The sequence below is a fragment of the Halyomorpha halys genome, unplaced genomic scaffold, assembly GCF_000696795.3.
Source record: "Halyomorpha halys isolate HHAL.00 unplaced genomic scaffold, Hhal_1.1 Scaffold459.1, whole genome shotgun sequence".
NCBI classification, from domain to species: domain Eukaryota; kingdom Metazoa; phylum Arthropoda; class Insecta; order Hemiptera; family Pentatomidae; genus Halyomorpha; species Halyomorpha halys.
Genome location: NW_027116111.1, coordinates 797,500 through 816,309, shown reverse-complemented (window position 1 = coordinate 816,309; position 18,810 = coordinate 797,500). Strand labels below are relative to the sequence as shown.

Sequence of the window (18,810 nt, the reverse complement as noted above, 5' to 3'; positions counted from 1 at the left end):
AGACGCTGTTTAAAGTATAGTTACAAGTTTCTATCTGGCAATAATAATAAACTTTCAAGAAGTGAACCGATATATGACAATAATAATTATATATATAAGACTTGTTTGAATAGAATATAATAGAATAGAATTCAATAGAAATATTGAATAATATTGTGCCAAATGGGAAAAGATATGCAAATAAATTTGAGATACAATTGTGCCTAAATCTATTGTTACATTTAAAGAAGCTCATTTAATAAACATAATTTCTTTAAAATAATAAGTTGACGCTCTCTGCAATATAATTAGATCTTTTAAGCTTAAATTTTTTTATTATTATTTTATTTTATTTTTATACCAGATCGGCCTGGTGAGTCTTACATGGTTGATATAACTTATATTATATATATATTTTTAACAGTTGATTATGAGGGGGTATAGTCATACAAATGACACCCCTAACTATATAAAATGTTCTTATTAAAAGAAAAAAAAAATAAATAGATAAGAAGATAAATAGATAAATTTTACTTTTCTCTTAATAAAAGAGAAAATTAAAATTAATAACAAAAAATAATGATATTGGTACACTTAAATAAAACAAACAATTGCCCTCTAATAGTAAAAAGAAACATGTTAATTTAAAAAAAGGGAAGAGAGAAGTTAAGAGAAAAAAAATAATAATAATAAGTAAATAGAGGTAGTGTTACTATGAATTAATTTTATATTTATTAAAAATTTATAAAAGAATGTCCTGCAGCAGTTTGGGCTTCAGTCTTCGGGTTGAGGTTGTCTTCCCAGGTTGTAGGTCTGCTCCTTTAACTGTCGGCAACTGGGAGTGGAACTTCATGAACCGTTTTTTGATATAATCATCTATTGACTTCATTTGTGATTCGCGATGCAATTGGCTATTTCTTATGAAACAAGGAGCATCAACTGCGATTATTAGGACTTTATTTTGAAAAGATTGTAGTTTTTTCCTTTTCGTGAAGGATGCCGCTCCGCAGACTTCACAGTCGTACATCAGCAGTGGCCTGAGGATTGTTTTAAATATAAGAACAGTTGTTTCTGGTTTTAGTTTGGAATTTCTGTTTAGGATAGGATATAACCTTGCATAAGTTTGAGTTAGTTTGATGTGGGGATTCCAGGTAAGGCGGCGATCTAGGTAAATTCGCAGGTATCTTACTGTTTCACTGGCAGGTTTCCATTTCACATTATTACTTTTGAGGATTAGATCCGGTGGATCTGGTGGGCGTTGAAGAGTAAAAACTTTTGAGTTGCATTTTTCAATATTGAAGCTAATCAACCATTTAGTGAAATATTGTTCTAAATCATTAAGGTGACTTTGCAAAGTGTTTCTATCTATTATTATGTCATCATGTTGAGAGAACACAGCCGTATCGTCAGCGAACATAGCTATGGAGGTGTGTGTGGACCGGACGATGTCGTGAAGGTAGAAGTTGAACAAAATGGGAGAAAGGACTTAAGTTTAAATTACATTTAAAAAAAAAATGTATTCTTGATTTTAGCATTGATTGCTAATAAAAATACTAAAATTTAGCAAATCAAATTTAAGTTTTAAAATGTCGGTACCGACAGCCCTACAGTATCCTTTACTAATGCTGCTCTTACCCCTGTCGAACAGATACGCTAGCTTGGACTACTTCTAGACAAACGACTAACCCGGAGTCCTCACACTAGACTGAAAAGACAGGAAACTGCAATTTGATTCCGCCTATTACAGCACTCACTAGACATACCGTCTAAACTTCCAAATCATTACAAAAAGCTGATCTACATGACTATAATAAAGGCAATCTGGACATACGGGGTTGATCCACTAAACTTTCGAAATCTCCTGGTATACAATCCTTACAATTCAAAATCTTTCGTAAAATTCTCAATGCTCCTTACTTTGTCACTGATAAAATCATACATAAAGACCTTAATGTTCCCTATGTAACCGGTCTAGCCCGAACCAGAAATCACTCCTTCCATTATAAACTCCCTAACCACCCAGACGCACTATTTTTTCTAACCTTGCTTCCTCTTCCATTCCTGACAATCCTCTGAGGTATCTGAAAAGAAGATGGCCACGAGATCCGCTAATGTAAAAACTTTATTAGAATTCTACCAATGAGTAGTTTCTACACGCCTGTATTACTCAATAATAACATACATCAAATTTACTAAATGTATAATTATGTACAGTTGTAAATTCCAATAAAGATATAACAAAACAAAAATGTCGGTATAGGCAGATAATTAGTTATTGTTTTAATTAAATTGAAAAAATTATAATATTAAAATTTCGAAAAATAAAGAGTAGCGGGAATCTCTTTGGGAAATATTTGAAATTAATTACTGAACTTAAATATTTTAAATACTTCGTTCTAAATGATTCCTTCGTTTATCTTTTATCAGTTAAATTGTGGTAGTTTTAAAAAGTTTGAAAGTGAGTTTGGCAGCCTTCAAAATAGTTATAAAAAATCTTTAAAACAGTGATCATCCTCTTAGCATTTCTTTTATGCAGACTATTTTAGGTTTTAAGAAATTAGTTTAGTTTTTAGGTATTTTTGTACTAATGTGGTAAGTATTTAGCGAGTTTATTTTGATTCAAACAAGTCTAGATGAGCTTTCCACGTACTTAATATTAAAAAGTATACTATTTAATTAAGTTTTGCATTATTTGGGTGTTTTATACAGAGTTTAGGATTTTAATGCCCGAATTTGCACAAAAATCCGGTCCTAGTAATGGCAATTTTTTAAAAAAGATTTTTGTTATGATTGATGATGACAAATGTAATCATCAATCATTAAACAATAATTTCGACTAACAAGAAATTCAACTTTTTCTTCTTTTGGATCTCTTATGTTGAAGAATAAATTAAATTTTGGTTATTATCAAGAGCGGTGGGTTTTTGTTTTTGTTGCTAAGGGCAAGAGGCGTTGCGCGCAGACCCAGGGAGGTGCCCCTTACCAAGGCCAACGACATTCCCACTGTATGTTTCTCCTCTCTTTTTTTTTATTTATTTATTTTTAATATTTTCCTCTTTTATTGCAGCGGCGTAGACTTCCGGTGCATGGTTCTTAACTTGCTGGTCCGCACATCCAGTTTGGCCCATTGATTCCCTCCATTTTGCGCTATAGTACTATACTCCATTTCTTTCCTGTTCTCCTTTAGTCTTTTTTTTCTTGCCTTTCTGTTACATTTTTAAATTTAGTTTTATACATTCCTATGGTATAATTATGAACATTTACCACTGGTAACTATTGGATTTAATTATAATAGATTATGATACATATCATAAACATATCGATTACTTTAATAAAAAATAAAATAAATAACAACTCTGTGTTTCATCTTTGTTTATTTGGTATGACTTCTGTTTTTTTTTTGTTTTTTTTTTATTATTATTTATTTGTTGATATTTACAACTGTATAAAACAATACAACCAGTAAATTTGATCATAATGACATAATGATATGATACAGGATGTAGAGAAACTACCCAGTAGTAGAACTCTAAAAACAGTTTACAATATAAGGTCACGAGGCCATCTTCTTTTCAGGCGCCTTGGAGGATTGCCAGGAATGGAAGAGGAAGCAAGGTTAGAAACGAGTGGGTTTGGGTGGTTAGGGAGTTTATTATGGAAGGAATAATATCGGGTTCGGGCTAGATCGGTTACATTACTTCTGTTAGGATAAAAAATTGCACACCAGTAGAACCCTGCCCTTTTTAAATAATTGCTGGTATTACGTGAAATTATACTTGTGAATTACCTTATGGTAAATAAATTAAAATTAAGATATATAAAGAGAATTATTCTAACAAATTAATATGCTCTTATTGGATAATTCATTGATACTTATAACTTAATAATAAAATTTAAAATTGTGTGCATCACAGGAAGATATTTATAAATTAGAGACAAAACTTTAGTAAAAAAAATATAAATATAATATAGCTTAGTTGCAAAATAAAAATTACTTTTATTTGCGCAAACATACTACATCGTACATAGCAATAATTTCTTGTCATCAGGTATTTAGTTAAGTTTGTGATATAAATGGTTTACCTTAGAATTGTTCCAATAATCTTTTTTTGTGAACTTTGTATTTATTTTCGTAATGCAACTAACTGTAGGGTGTTCTTAGATCTTTTTTTTTCTTACGACTCGAATACTTTTAAATTCCAAAAAATATACATAGTAATTACATGACTTACACTACATTAATTGTATCTTTCTAGGGTTCTCTAAATAGGATTTTTAAAATACAGCTTAGGTTTTTTTCAAACCTTAAATATTTTTTTCTGTATCTTTTGGAGCAGCAATTCCCAAAGCGGGTTACCCCAAGTGGATGCCACTCTCTCAGAATATTAAAAAAACAAAAATTATAATAAAATAATTTAAAATTAAAATTACGAATATACCGTGCATGCTAGAATTTACTCTGCTATGTTTTTCTTTATTAAAATGGTCTAAGGATAATTGTTGTTTTCTAAGGATGTTTTGTTGAAGTTTGGGTTGTGAAAAAAGTTTGTAAACCGCTGCTCCTATTAAGCCAGTTTCCAATGTTGCAGTCTCGTCTTCCAACTTTAAGAGTCTCACAGTCCAGGAGAATGCTGTTATACTGTCAGTGTCAACGTTTTTGTTTTAGGAATTAATATTTATTATATTCCCTTTTGTGGAATTTCATGAATTTTGTTGGTTGTATTCGCATCTGGTCGAAAGGTTTTTATCGAATGATTGTTCGTTCCTTGATGTAGATTGTAGATATAATGCTCCTTATTTACAAAAGAAAAAATAGGTTGGTGTTATTACTACTGCTATACTATTTCTAGTGAATGGTACTATTACAATAATACTATTATACTATTACTATTGTAATAGTAGAGCTAAAATATATGTTACTATTAAGTAGGTAACTAATTTACGTGACTATAATCAGGCCCATTGGGACTGACGGAATTGAGCTTTGGGGCTCCACTAAACCATCGAATTCCTCTCGTTTCAATCCAAAATTTCTCATAAAATCCTCAACGATTCTTTGTCACAAATAAAATCTTCCGAGGAGCCTGAAAAGAAGATGGCTCCAAAACCTTCTAATGCAGAAATGTTATTGAAGTGCTTCCAATGGGTAGTTTCTTCCCAAATGTTTCATGTCAGTATAGTTTATTACATTTATTTGTAATTTTAAAGCTCATCTAAGCTAAAAATATAACAAGTAAAAACTTCCACAGTTGTAAATCTCAAGAGATGATAAAAAAGGCTTAAATATTTTGAGGAATCTGTGAAATTTTGATAAATAAGTCCAAAAAAGTTTTAAATAAATAATGTTAATTTTCTGCCTACCTTTAATTTGAGGTCTTAATAGTATGGATTATTGGAGTCTCAGCCGTGCAGTATTCTTTCTTTTTTTTATTTACTTTTTTTTTCCTGGCATCATGTCTGTCTCTTATGAATTAAAATTCAAAATAAATTACCCAGATATTGGTTATTAATGGCGAGGAAGTTTTCTAATTGTATATTGTGATTTGACATAATTAACTTAGATGTTCGAAAGTGTATTGTTAAAGTTCTTTCGTAGTACCAGTGTTGCTTGGGATAGTTGTATGGGTTTCTTGTGGTAAACACAATTGTAGAGTGTGTACATAATGAGGTGTTAATTGATACTTGTTCTCGCATTTGTCAACTTATAACCACTGGTTACTTTTGTTTTAATGGAGCTGTCTTATGATTTTGATGTGATATAATTATTTAAAACGTTCATACTGGATTTGGTATTTTCATATGTCGTTGATTCTTCAAGTATCAACGTCGATAAGTACAGCTTTGGTGAAATCTGCATCACATCAGAAGTTCCACGAGTTCCTGTTTGGTTACACAGTTCTAAGTTGGAATGTTTTATTTTGTATTTGTATCCAAACAAGCATAATTCTTACTGCTTTTTATAAATATGATTTCGTATTATGTAGTTTATTTAATGATAAGTGTTACAGTCTATTACAATTAGTAATAGTGATAATTGAGTACATTTATATCTACAAATATGAATTTTATATTACACATTTGCTGATGAATAAACATTGATACTTCTAATTATTTGAAAGATTTTGTACATACTTTGATCTCACCATATGGGTTATTTTTTTTCGGTCTCCTTGGTATTTACTTAGTTGTAAATGGTTCTATTTTAGTTATTATTTTTCATTAATTGGTTATTTTGCTCCAGAGCAAAATTATATCTTTCTGTGTATTTTTAAATTCTTGGAAATTAAAACTTTCTGTATTTCTTTTAATTGATTTCATTATTCCACAATACAAGTTACTGAATTATTATTTAGAAAAAAAATCCTACCCCGTGTTTATTTTTAGCCTAACGTGAAGTGCTATATTTTTTTTAAATTTAATTTTCTCTTTATCTTTTATTAAATTTATTTAGTTGTTTTCGTTTGTTTAAAAAAGAAAAAAAACTGATCTTTACTCAGTTAAACTTTCGATATGGCGCTTGTTAGCAGAAACAAACGGAATGAATGTATTGATTTAAAATGTTTTTAATGTTAAAAAGTTCAATTTGGAATTCCTATGGCATCAACTGATCAGGCTTGTTACTGTGCTAGATTGTTACTCCATGTTATTTTGTACTATAATTCATCATGATTAATTAATTTCAGCTTTTAGGTTTATTTTTAAAGCATACTTTAAGTTGGTAAACTTTATTAACATTTTTTCTCATCATATTATTATCCATATTACTTTTTACTTTTCTAATTTTATTTTTAAAATTTAATTTTCTTAAATTTTTCTTATTATTATTATTCATTTTCATCTAATATGTACATTTGGTGTGATTGAGTACTTACATCCTTAATACTTATTAATAATAGGTTTGGAGGTTTCTTTTTATTTCGTTTCTCTATTTACCGATATATTCGGATGGATTTCGTACAGACAGATAGATACACAGGTTACTTTTCTGTTACACAGCAAGAAACGAATGTAATAAGGTGTTGGGGGTAGTTTATTTTTCTGGCACAATTGCACTGCTCTAAATGGGGTGAGGTCAGTTCATCTCTTTTTGTCGTCTCTCTTTTTTGCAAGCCAGAAACATTGTTAGATAATTTTGCCTTTAAAATTATTATTTGATAAATTATAAAAAATAAAGATGTATAGATAGTATAAGTTAACCAAGTCGTTTCAAAAAAGACTCAATGGCTCTGTGTGTCATATTTTTCTGGTGTTAGATATATTTTAAAATAATTTGATGGCTTCTGTACAATACTCCATCCATCGTTTTTGGGCCCAATCTAAAATTTGTATTTTTCAACATATTAAGTTCCATAGGTAAAGCCCCCCCAAAAAATCTGTATCAGATAGACTTACAGCTTTTATAAGAGGAAGAGTCTAATAATTGATTTTTAGAACATGTTACTTTAAAACATTTTTGATACATATAGTTAAATTTTCTTTAAGCAAAATAAATAAAGACAAATTTCTGGTAAGTATATGGCTCAAGGTTGAATTGGAGTATTTAAAATCAGATGAAACCGTATTGGATTTTTTAAAATATTTGATAACCTGAAATACTGGACCAAGTTGGAAAATTTTATAATTATACTTCTTTTTAAATTTTTTCTTTCACTATATTGTGTACAATCTAGCCTGAACAATAATCAGATTAAAGTAAAGACAGATGTTTTTATTTTTACTAGAATTAGGAGGGCGTTTAAATAGTTAAAATTTCTACGTTATAAACACATATCACAATCACTAGATCGACAAAAAAGTAATAATTTTCAACTGAAGCTGCTGTCTATTAAAACTTTTAATTCAGCACAGGTCTAATAAAACTATTTTATGTTTGATCTTATTTTACAGATTAGTTTTCGCTCTGAACTTGAACTTTTTTAGTCAGTTATATAATCAAATTATTAATATTAATAATTAAATTAAATATAGCGATATTCTGCTCTGAAAGAATATATATATTTGTATTAATTGCGTTTAAATTATATAAGGTGTAATTTAAAGAACAGTTTTATTGGATTCTTTCTTTTCATGTGATATGCGGCCTTCATAGATCCAGTGCTGAAACTCTTCCAGTCATTTCTTGTTCTTCAAGTTTATTCAGTCATTTAATTTACTAAATTCTCGCTTGTGAACTGGCTGTTTAGACATTAGAAGTTTTTTTTTGTCACGTGGTGAGTCATACCATTTAAATCTATCATGAAATGTCAAGATTCTTGTTTGATTCTGTCTGATACATAACAGATATTCGCACTTTAGAAATGAATGAAGATAGCCAATGCTCAAGTAAATGTCGACAGTAAAAGTAATTCTAAATTTGTATACTTTATTTTTAAAGCTGTATGATGGATTGATTATCTTTTTACGCAATTGTCAAATAAGATGCTAACATAGTTTGTGAATGTATGAGAATATTTTATGGCATGAATTCATAAAATAGACCCATAAATTTTGTATTTTCAAATCCTGAGATAAATATTATTGGTATCATATTTGCAGATATGCATCCATAAAACAAATGTTTAGAAAGAATTTGTTATAAATAAAACCATAACTAAATTGTGAGGGGTACAATATTTATTTATGAACTAAAATTTTGATTAATGACAATTTAGTTATTGTTTTATTTATATCTAATTTTTGCTTTGCTCTACTTGGAAATATTTTCAAGTTTTTTCCCGGCTCCCATATTACTTAGATTTGTTACTAAATTGTACTTAATAAACTATTTTTGGTTCATTCATGGAAAAAAGAAAAATATAAATACTACTATTTAATTTTGTGTACAAAAATCAGAACGTTTTATTTCTAATAATATTAATTATAATAAGTAAGGAATTAAATACAATTGAGATACACAGTGTTGACCACTAAGTGTTTGAGGTGTGTTGGGATGAGATGTTAGCACACTAAATCAGTCTGGGTTCCCGACCTCGCTAGGAGACGTCCCAACCTTTGGGACCTCTCATAGGGCAGGAAGGGAACAGCAACTTTCCCTTTTTTTTTTTTTTAATTAATTTAAACTTTATCACTGTCCCCCATCTCAGACCTTGGGTTTCTTCTCGTCCTTCTTGATCAGTTCATCTTTCTTCAAATCCGTTGGCTTCTTCTCGTCCTTAACGCCCTTGGCCGCTTCACGCCTCGACCTCTTCTCTGCCGCCTTTTCTGGTGCTGCCTCCTCAGCTTTGGCAGGCTGTTCCTTCTGCTGTTCGCTGGCTACTGGTGCTTCTTCCTTCTTTGGTTCTTCCTTCTTCTCTTCTGCGGGCTTCTCAGCTGCCACTGGTGCAACGGCTTCATTGGCAGCCTCGGCCTTGACTGCGTCCTTGGCTGGCTCAACTAGCTTGGCTACCTGCTCTGCTTGGGGTTGGTCCTTCTTGACTTCTGTTACAGCGGCCTTCAGTGGTGATTTTGCTTCTTCAGCGGCTTTTACTTCTTCTTTGGCTGGTTCTTCCTTCTTTTCTTCGGCAGCAGGAGCTTCAGCAGCTTTAGCTTCCTCCTTCACGGCAGCTGGTGCTTCAGCTTTCTGTTCAGATACGTTGGTTGACTGAGGAGCGACAGTTTCCTTCTCGTCCTTCTTCACTTCCTCAACAGGCTTGGCCGCGGGCTCCTGGGCTACTTGTGCTGCTTTGGTCTCTTCTGCTTTGGCGGGCTGAGCATCTGCTTGTGCTGCCTCCGCTACGGGAGCCTGTGCTAGAGCAGGAGTCTCAGCTGGAGCTGCTTGCTGTTGTGCGGGTTGGGCCTCTTTGACCGCCTCAGTCTGCTGTGGCTTGGCTTCCTCTTTGACAGGCTCTTCCTGCTTGGCGGGTTTAGCTTCCTCCGGCTTTGGGGCCTCGGCCTTAACCTCCTCCGCTGGTTTCTTTTCTGGTGCTGCTGCTACCTCTGCGGGTTTGGCTTCTACAGGCTTGGCTTCCTCTTTGTTTGCCACAGCGGCATCAGCACTCACTACTGGAGCACTAGGTTTGGGTTCCACAACCTCCACCGGCTTTGCATATGCCATAACTAGGCAGCATCCCAACAACAGAACGGCTTTCATCTGAAAATGAATGATATTTGTTATTAGTTTACTTTCCTAGTTGATCAATAGATATTTATTTAATCATATTCTATACGAAATATAATGTGTTTAAATAACTAAGCAGAAGTCATGATTAATTCTACGATTATTCTATTTTTTGTCTCCTTATCCTCATAAATTAAACAGCCTAGATCATGAACCATATAAAAACTAATCTTACAACATATAACGGGAAATGAACTTTCCCAAACGTTGACGATACCACTTTCTATAAGAGTTAAGTATTGATTAAAAGAGAAAAGTTGGACTATAGGAAGTGTGAGGTATTGAAGAAGAGAAAGGCTCCTTACAATTTAGTGAATGAAATTGATAAAGTGAGAGTGTTAGCGACTAAAGAGCTGTCAATTGCTCAATACTTATTATTGTAAAGACGGCAGTCGTATTGTGTATTCTTACTTAGCTTCCCTGTCTCTAGTATGTTTTATTTATTTTGTCTAAATACTGATTATTTCTTTGCCATTCATATTTGGATGCAAATCTTTCATTTTTATTTAATTTCCGTACTAAAAATATTATTAATTGTTGTAACTTTTGAAAGGTGTAAAGGTTTAAAACTTTCCCTTTACTGCATTTATCTGATCCGATAGTATGACTCCTCATGCCACATAAATTGGATGCAGCCGAATGACGTGTTCTAACATAATGGATCTGACCCTTAAGTGGAGAGTGGATTGACTAAACTGGTTTTTAGAAAACCGGCCGGTGTTTAAAGGAAGAAAGTGAACTACCGGTTTTGGAATTGGCGAAATCGGAGACGGGAGTTCCGTAGACGCGGCGTCGCCCAGTGGATTGATGGTTCCAGTCGTCTTGAGATTTATCGAGTGTGTTTAGTGTTTTCTTAATGATCGATTCCATCTCTTTGACATTTTTCATCTCTTTTCGTTCATTTATTATTTTGAAGTTTCGTTTTCTTTTGATCGTTTTGTAATCAGCGTTATTATCTTTTTGTTTATATTTTTTAACTTTAGTCTTTGTTAGTTTCTAGGATGTAGATGAATGATCAACAATAATATAGTTTACTTGTTTTTGTTTATCACTTTGTATAATATATAACAATTCATCGAGATATTGTCAATAAATTTACCCTCGAGATAGATGCCCGTAATTAATTCATGCGTAACTGCTCTGAGGTTGAATCAAGTAGGCAATTAAGCCCGTCGCATCCCCATCAGCCCATTCGACCGGCTGTCCAATTAGATACCGCCACGGTAAATATTGATGGCCAACTCGTACTCAATCATGTCAAGACCTTTTTCTATAGTGATAGTTTCCTGTCGTGGTAGTTATCTTTCGACAGTGAGACATTGTGACAGTGCGTCAGGTGGAAAACTTAGGAATGAAAAAAAAAATTAATATAAAAACTTAATTTCAATTGCTTAATTCAAATGTATTTTTAAGTGCTTTAATAAAAATAAAAATAAATGTGTAAATAAAAATATAAGAAACTTGCGATAAATTCCAATCAATATTGTTCAAAACCTCAATGTGCAGTAGTGCTGTCACGGCAACAAATATTGCATAGTTTACACTCACGTTGCTGTGGTAATTGTCACGTTTAAAAAGGGGCTTTATGTGCAGGTCAGACAATGCCCGAGTAACGCTTGAGTTGAATCTAATTATTCCCTCTCTGTTCTATTAATGTTCGATAATCGTTATGAATGTTTTATATTCAGGTTCTGTTTAGCATTAATAGGTATAATCAGTGCACCTGTCGAAATTCGAAGAATCATTTTATCAAAATTTAATTATTTCTAAAAATTGGAAATTAAATCATATCGTAATTATGTTTTCATCTAAGTGTAACTTATGTGAGTTGTACGATTGAAATTTTTCCAAATAAATTTTAGTGTTTGAAATGCTTAGTGTGATTAGAAACACTGAAATAAAACGAATCAGATTATCTCTCATTAATGTTAATGTAAAAGTAATTGCTTTTCTGTAGTAATAAATTGTTATTTTAAATGGAATCTAAATTTCCCTGATTGATTTGACTTTTTTTTATGACTGTGGGACTCGAAGCTAATCATTTTTAATGCCTTACATGGTGCCGTCCGTTTTTCGGCTGAAGATCCACGAAGACGTTGATTGCCTAAACGGTGGATAGTCTAATGTTCTCCCCGACGTTTCGTGATAATGCTCTAAGCGGTACTTATTATTCAATCAGCCCGTTTGATGTAAATGAAGGCGTTTATACACTTTCATGACCTCGAAAAAACATTTCCTAGGTCTGCAGTGAGATTCAGTGCCTGTATTGTTGGTTGACATTATGTCTCGTTAGTGGGCTGGAAGGTCATTCGGTTACAAAACAAGGAGAGTTGTATTTTTAGAACTTAACAACGTCAGCCGTGCTGGAAAATGTTAATAATATTAATATTTATCAGCTCCGGTTAGTTGTGAGTCTCGATTCTCTCGATTTTTATTTAAATCAATTTTTATTATACCATTCAATAATGATGATAAATTTCCGTGACATTGGAATTATTAATGATAAATATTAATTAGGTATTTAAACATGTGATAATATCGTGTTTTGCGACATAGCTTTGCTACCGCCTTAGATATTTCGTAACACCTTCAAGTCCCAATGTTGCGCAAGTAGAGGCCTAACCTTATGCAAAATGTTAATCGATGGCATATAATGGACTTGCAAATACACTCTCTCACTTTTACAGAATATCCAATAATTTGTTATTTTTAATGTCGCTTTGTTTTTATTTATTAGAGAGTTTTGCCGCACTATTTAATAGCAAACTTTTTCCGACCCTAAGATTTAAAAAAAAAATTTAAATACTAAATCTAAAAACGAATTTCTTTTACAACAACCGAAAGAAATTCCATGTTTAAATATTATGTCCGCAGTAAAAACTTTGTAATTGAAAAAAAATCAAGATTAACTCTTCATTATAGAGGCATCTCAAAAGAATTCTAGAAGTCTGAAAAATGTTATATAAGTATCGCTAAAAACGACGGTTGACATGAGATGTCTCTGTAATGGTGCTTTGATTTTTTTATTTATTTTTAAAGTTATTATTATTAATTTTGTGGAACTTTAGAAGAGTCGAAGTTTAAAGGCCAGTATCTCAATAATATGTTGGTTTTTTTAAAAATTTTTATCAATTATAGTTTAAAAACCAAAATATGAAATTAGAGTTTGGAAGAGCATCAAAGGCGTATATTTATTTATTTACTCTTGATGTTCAAATTGAAATTAACTAGATTTATTTCTAGGTCTGTCAGACTACTTAGCCAATAAATGTGCTTATTAGGTACATCACATAAGCAAAATAATATCTGTCTTCAATACCATAATTAGTTAGTCCTCGAACTGTGTGGAGTAGTACTTTTTTCTTTTTTACAATAGGACACCGGTTCTAAGATACTTTCATATTTTTCATTTTAATTATGTTATCGCATTAATTGACTGCGTATTCATTTAGTATACTTTAGTTCATTTCCAGTTAAGGTGTGACGTTTTAATAATTTTTCCTCAAAATGAAGATACCGTCAAGTAATCTCGTCAGCCGCTATTCGAAAGCCATCAGGGTTGAAAACCACGAGGCTGATTAGATTGAAGACCCGCCGAATACCCTTAGAGTTTCCTGCTAAAACCTCTCCCCCCAGCCTTGAATGGTGTATTTATCTAATGAAGTGCCATTCTTCAAGGGCGGAAGTCATCCCTCAGTGGTTTCAATTTTCTGTCCCCCTTTCCGGCTTTTAGGTTTGGCAACTCTTCTTTCTTGGATTCATTAGGAATTAGCGGATCTACGGTTTGGTAAATTAACGGAAAATTTACATTAGTAATAATAATAGAATGATATTAGACACGATGTTTAGTTCGGTTATTTATTTAAGAGTTCTAATATTTAATAATTGTTATACTAGATTGAATTATCTCGTTTGATATTCATAAGAATTTTTATTAATGATTGAATGTGTGTTTTTATGTAATAATGAAATGTTAAAATTTCCACAAACAAATTTCCGATTGTAATTTTTTTCAATATAACTGACAAAAAAAAATATATATAATATATCGAATTATATATAAACTAGAATCATATTTGAACAGCTAGCGATTAAAGTTGATAATAGAAATAAATTTTTTTGGAAAATTTTAATTTTTTATATTCAAGTTGTGCATGATCGAATGTTTTATATATATACACGGTCCTACTACTATTAACTCGTCATTAAAAAGTAAATTCCATGCCGACCAAATTGTGTATTTTTATTTCATATAAGGATAGATAGTTGTAGCCATGAAGATGGCAATTTTTGGACGAAACGTTTACATTTATAGAAAAAAAAATAAAACGCTTGTTTATGTATTTTATTCTATTATTTTTCACATGACTGACCCTCCACGTATAATTGTTAAATTTTTGGCGTTAGAGAAATTTTTTAAATATTAAAAAAATATGAAACAGATATACATTTAATTCATTTAAAAAAAAAATTATTCTTTATATATTGTAGAAAATACCTCCTTTAATATCTGTGCATATTAATGAGAACCTGTACCAGTATGTTACATATGTGCATATATAAAAGCAAATAGTTATAATTTTCTCCATTTTTTTGTTAGAAATGATTTTGAAAAAAATCGTACAATTTTTTTTTCTTGATTTATTGAAGTTTTATAAAGCATAATGAATTGAATTTTCATCTTTTCATACGTATTTGATTGTGATTTTCATTAAATTTTATTTTTTTAAATTATCTGAAATTATTAATAATTACTTTGTTTATTTAAATAAAATAAAAACATTCTAATTTTTGTATGAGCGTTTTTATTTTCTCTAGTGATTACTCCTGGAGCCCTTGTAAGATTTTTTTTTTAGAAATATTTTCATGGTAATGTTTATATAAAAATGGCTTTAAATATTAGACTGATGGATTGTGATCGTTCCTTTCTTTGCTTGGAGCCTTCTTTTAGTGAGGGTTCCTTTAGTTTACTTTCTTTAATTAAGAAACTCAAAACCGTAATGAGTTGAGAAATACATATTCATCTTCGTTTTTCTCTTTGTTACTATAATGAATAAAATAAAAAGGATCTATTCCAAGTTAAATAAATACAGTAACAATAAGCAAAGAGCAGGTAGACATTAATTTGTTTAATGGTAGCCAGGGGGCGTGGTGTGTTGACCCAGATGGGGTCACGCCCGTATCTCATCCGTTCGATAATCCAGCCTCCATTAGATGCCGTCGGTCAGTCCCACCGCTGAGGCTTTTGTTTACTTTTTTATTTTCATAATGATAACCTTCAATCATAATTAAATGATCTTTAATTGATATATTTTTTAATAAGAAATATATCATGCGAGTTTGATTCCGTTCTTATCTAATGGAGTATGAAAAATAATAATTGATGATGTTATTGGCTAATTTTTCTTACATGAAAACATATTCACTTTTTTTTTTTATTTGTCAGATTCAGATGCGCCATTTTTTTTTTTTTTTTTTTAAATAAAAGTGTTTTTCAATACTCATTTATCCCGAAATTTTTAATTATTTTGGTTCACATGCATGATACTGATTTCCCTCCAAAATGCTTTTTGAAAATTTATAATCCCGTAATTATATTGAATGATGCTTCTGTATCATTACATCATTTTCCGAAACATCTTTTCTTCACCATTATACTTGGTTATTTATCTTAAAAATTACCATGGAATCGTGAATTTGTTTTTTATTAATTTTCTGAATTTCATTTAATATCAAATAAGTAAATAATTCGATTTGTGTATTCATCAATAATATTATTTTTAATGGATTCTCTTTTCAGTTCATAAATTACTAATGAATTAATAAATCGTGTCTTGAACTTCTTTTAACGATAAAATGATTATAAGTGATTGCGTAGTAATTCATATAATAATCTATTTTTTTAATATTATATACTACAGCCTATAACACTATATAGGCATATAATATACTTCAATCAGTTCATATTACAATCAACTCGTTATATTATGATAGAAAATAACTACAATAGAATCCTTTTAATAGAATTTACGGTCGTTTTCCTGGATGGTAAAAATCATTGCATTTAGGTATTGCCGGTTTGCCTACCCGGTTGCCGTAGGGACTGACGCTGTTTCACTACTTTTTTCAGTATTTTTATTTATTAAAAATATATTGTTTAAATTTATCTTTCAGAGTATAGTGTGGAGCTAAAATATATATTGATCCTTGCATTTATATATAGATAAAAATTTAGTAATATATTGACATTTTTTAAAATTTTATTTGTGAGAAAAAATATTTTGAAAGAAAAGTAATTTTTTGAATTTTGAAACTATATCATACACACATTGATAACTAAAAATATATTTCTAAAAAAATCTTGATAAAACAATAGTGAATTCTTTAACTAATTTTCACTATATGATACTCTCGTAAAGAAAAAAAATAAATTTGATAAAAAAATCAAAGGCATTTATAGCTATTCGTAATTTTATAAGATAATGTAGGTCTTTAATCCTAATTATTTGTTATAGTACAAAATAATAAAACAAATCATGACTTCTTATAGAACTTTAAGAAAATATAATGGAATATATGTATTATTCTTGCAAGCTTACAAGCTATATCTCTAAGATAGAAGGGGCAAGAACATCTCTTAATCACTGTATGAAGATTTGGAAAAATACTTGTATTTTAATTTAACACAAAAGCGTCTTTTGACTCTTGTTATTTCCACACTACAGAAGATCTTTTTACATTATTACAAGATTATTTTTTTATTTGCATTAACTTGATTGTTATTGAAAGTAGAAATATAATAACTTATGCAAAGAGAAATGAATGTATTTTGGAGGATATAAATACAATTATTTCAAAAGGTTTTGATAGAAAATTGAAATTTTGTATTTTTTTAGTTTAGATTCTGCCACAAAAAGTTTTATATACAAGCACTAAAAAAATATATATTTTATAGTTTATTTTCCGAATTACTTCTATATGGAAATAACCCTTTTGAAATATTTGTTTTTATTGTCAAGTTAATAGGATTTTGAATCAGAGATTGCTCTTAATGTTGATAACTTTTGAAATGGACCGGTAGATGAGCGATCGAAGATCGACACTACCTGATCGTTTCCTATAGGATATTAGCCTTACCTTGGAAGTTGACGAAGTGACTTCTACGTATTTACGCTAGCGCTGAAGGAGACGGAATGGTAGTAAGTACCGTGAACTGCGGACGTCACACTTGACACTGAGCCCTCATCGGGGCCCGCAGTATTTTATAGCGCGCACCCCCACCTTATCGCCCCTGCAAACAAGGTCGCCCCTCCCCTCCATCCCCTAGCCCGGGGGTCGTGTCTTGTAGTCCTTTGGGACTCTTCTTTCCCGGCTTTGTATGTACTCTTTCCATCGAATATCTTTTGTCTTAGAAGGACAAAAAGAAAAAAAAAGTTAGTTACAAACGGACAACTTCAAGCTCAGAGGGGGATAATTACTTTTTTATAAAATTTATTTCTTCATTGGATTCCTAGGTTTTAAATTAAGTATCATTGTTTTAACATCTTTTCTCATTCTAAAGTGGAATCCTAATACTATTACATGTTAGCATAGGAAACATTCAGTTTCACTAGTCACTTTCAAATTTGTTTTGGAGTAATATTGACTCTTTGTACATTTCCTGAGTTTTTTATTTTTGGCTGGATATACCGTTAGATGTCCACACTGAATATGAGGAAGCTATTGGCCCAAAACGTTTACTTATATATTTTGTATATTCGTCATTTGCATAACCATGCGAATTTCGAAGTTTTCTTAACTATATCAAGCAAGAAAACATAAATAAGATTTTTTCATGATTTAAATTAAATTATAAAATAAATACTTATGGAATATCTACATTAACCGTAAATAATTCAGGATTAAAAATACATTCAATGTGAGCTAGAAATCTTTTTTAAATACTAACAATTATTATATTGAACAATAATTACGTGCATAAAGATAAATTCATTTATTAGTACTTACTTTAACTGAATGCAGTTAAAGTAAGTACTAATAAATTTACTAATTAATACATTTACTAATGAGTCATGCTCGTATAAATTAGATCGTTTACATAAACGAAAGGAAAATACCAAAATTACAAAAATATAGATTGAAAGCAATGAAAGAATTTTGAATTGATATTGAGTGACAAAGGGCCAAAGTTGGTTGGAAAGGGGGAATAAGTTCCTGATTCGGGTCCTTTTGAGTCTTCACTGACGGTTTTTTAAATATAAGAATATTTTTTTGATAAAACTGATTATATAATCCCAAGAAAAAACTTCAATCCTCACTTCTTAAAATGTTACAATAATTATTATAACAGATCTTTAAGAGCTACAACAGCATATCTTCAACCTTTCGTTATCTTACATCACATATTTTTCTTATCTCATTGAACTTCAAATTCCTTCATGTGATACTCAAATATCACCTAATGGTTAATTTTTATAAATTTATCGTCTAAAATCTTAAGTCTTTAATATATCACTTTCATAGTAAAGTTGAGGGAACTGTGAAAGGTTGTTCCCCCTCCTCCCTCGAAATTGTATAATTAATATATATCATGCCCTATTACGTTTCTAACAGAACACTACACCATGACCTTCATATCCCTTTTGCCCTTGACCTCATACCAACCAAATTCTCAAAATTCCATATAAATCTTTCTAACCATCCTAATCCTTTGGTTCAAACCTTATATAGTTCCA

At 30.8% G+C, this 18,810-nt stretch overlaps 2 protein-coding genes across 3 annotated transcripts in view; one reads left to right on the top strand and one right to left on the bottom strand.

The window, feature by feature from the left end:
- Window positions 1-18,810, top strand: part of S6KL (S6 Kinase Like) — a 253,183-nt gene that overhangs the window by 28,097 nt on the left and 206,276 nt on the right. The gene's annotated exons all lie outside the window — the stretch shown is intronic.
- bnb (bangles and beads) lies at window positions 8,774-17,348 on the bottom strand. The gene is made up of 2 exons (XM_014424259.3): window positions 17,213-17,348; window positions 8,774-10,048 (listed from the first exon to the last, which is right to left on the bottom strand). The coding sequence occupies exon 2, from the start codon at window positions 10,046-10,048 to the stop codon at window positions 9,059-9,061; it is 990 nt and encodes a 329-aa protein (XP_014279745.1). The 5' UTR covers window positions 17,213-17,348; the 3' UTR covers window positions 8,774-9,058.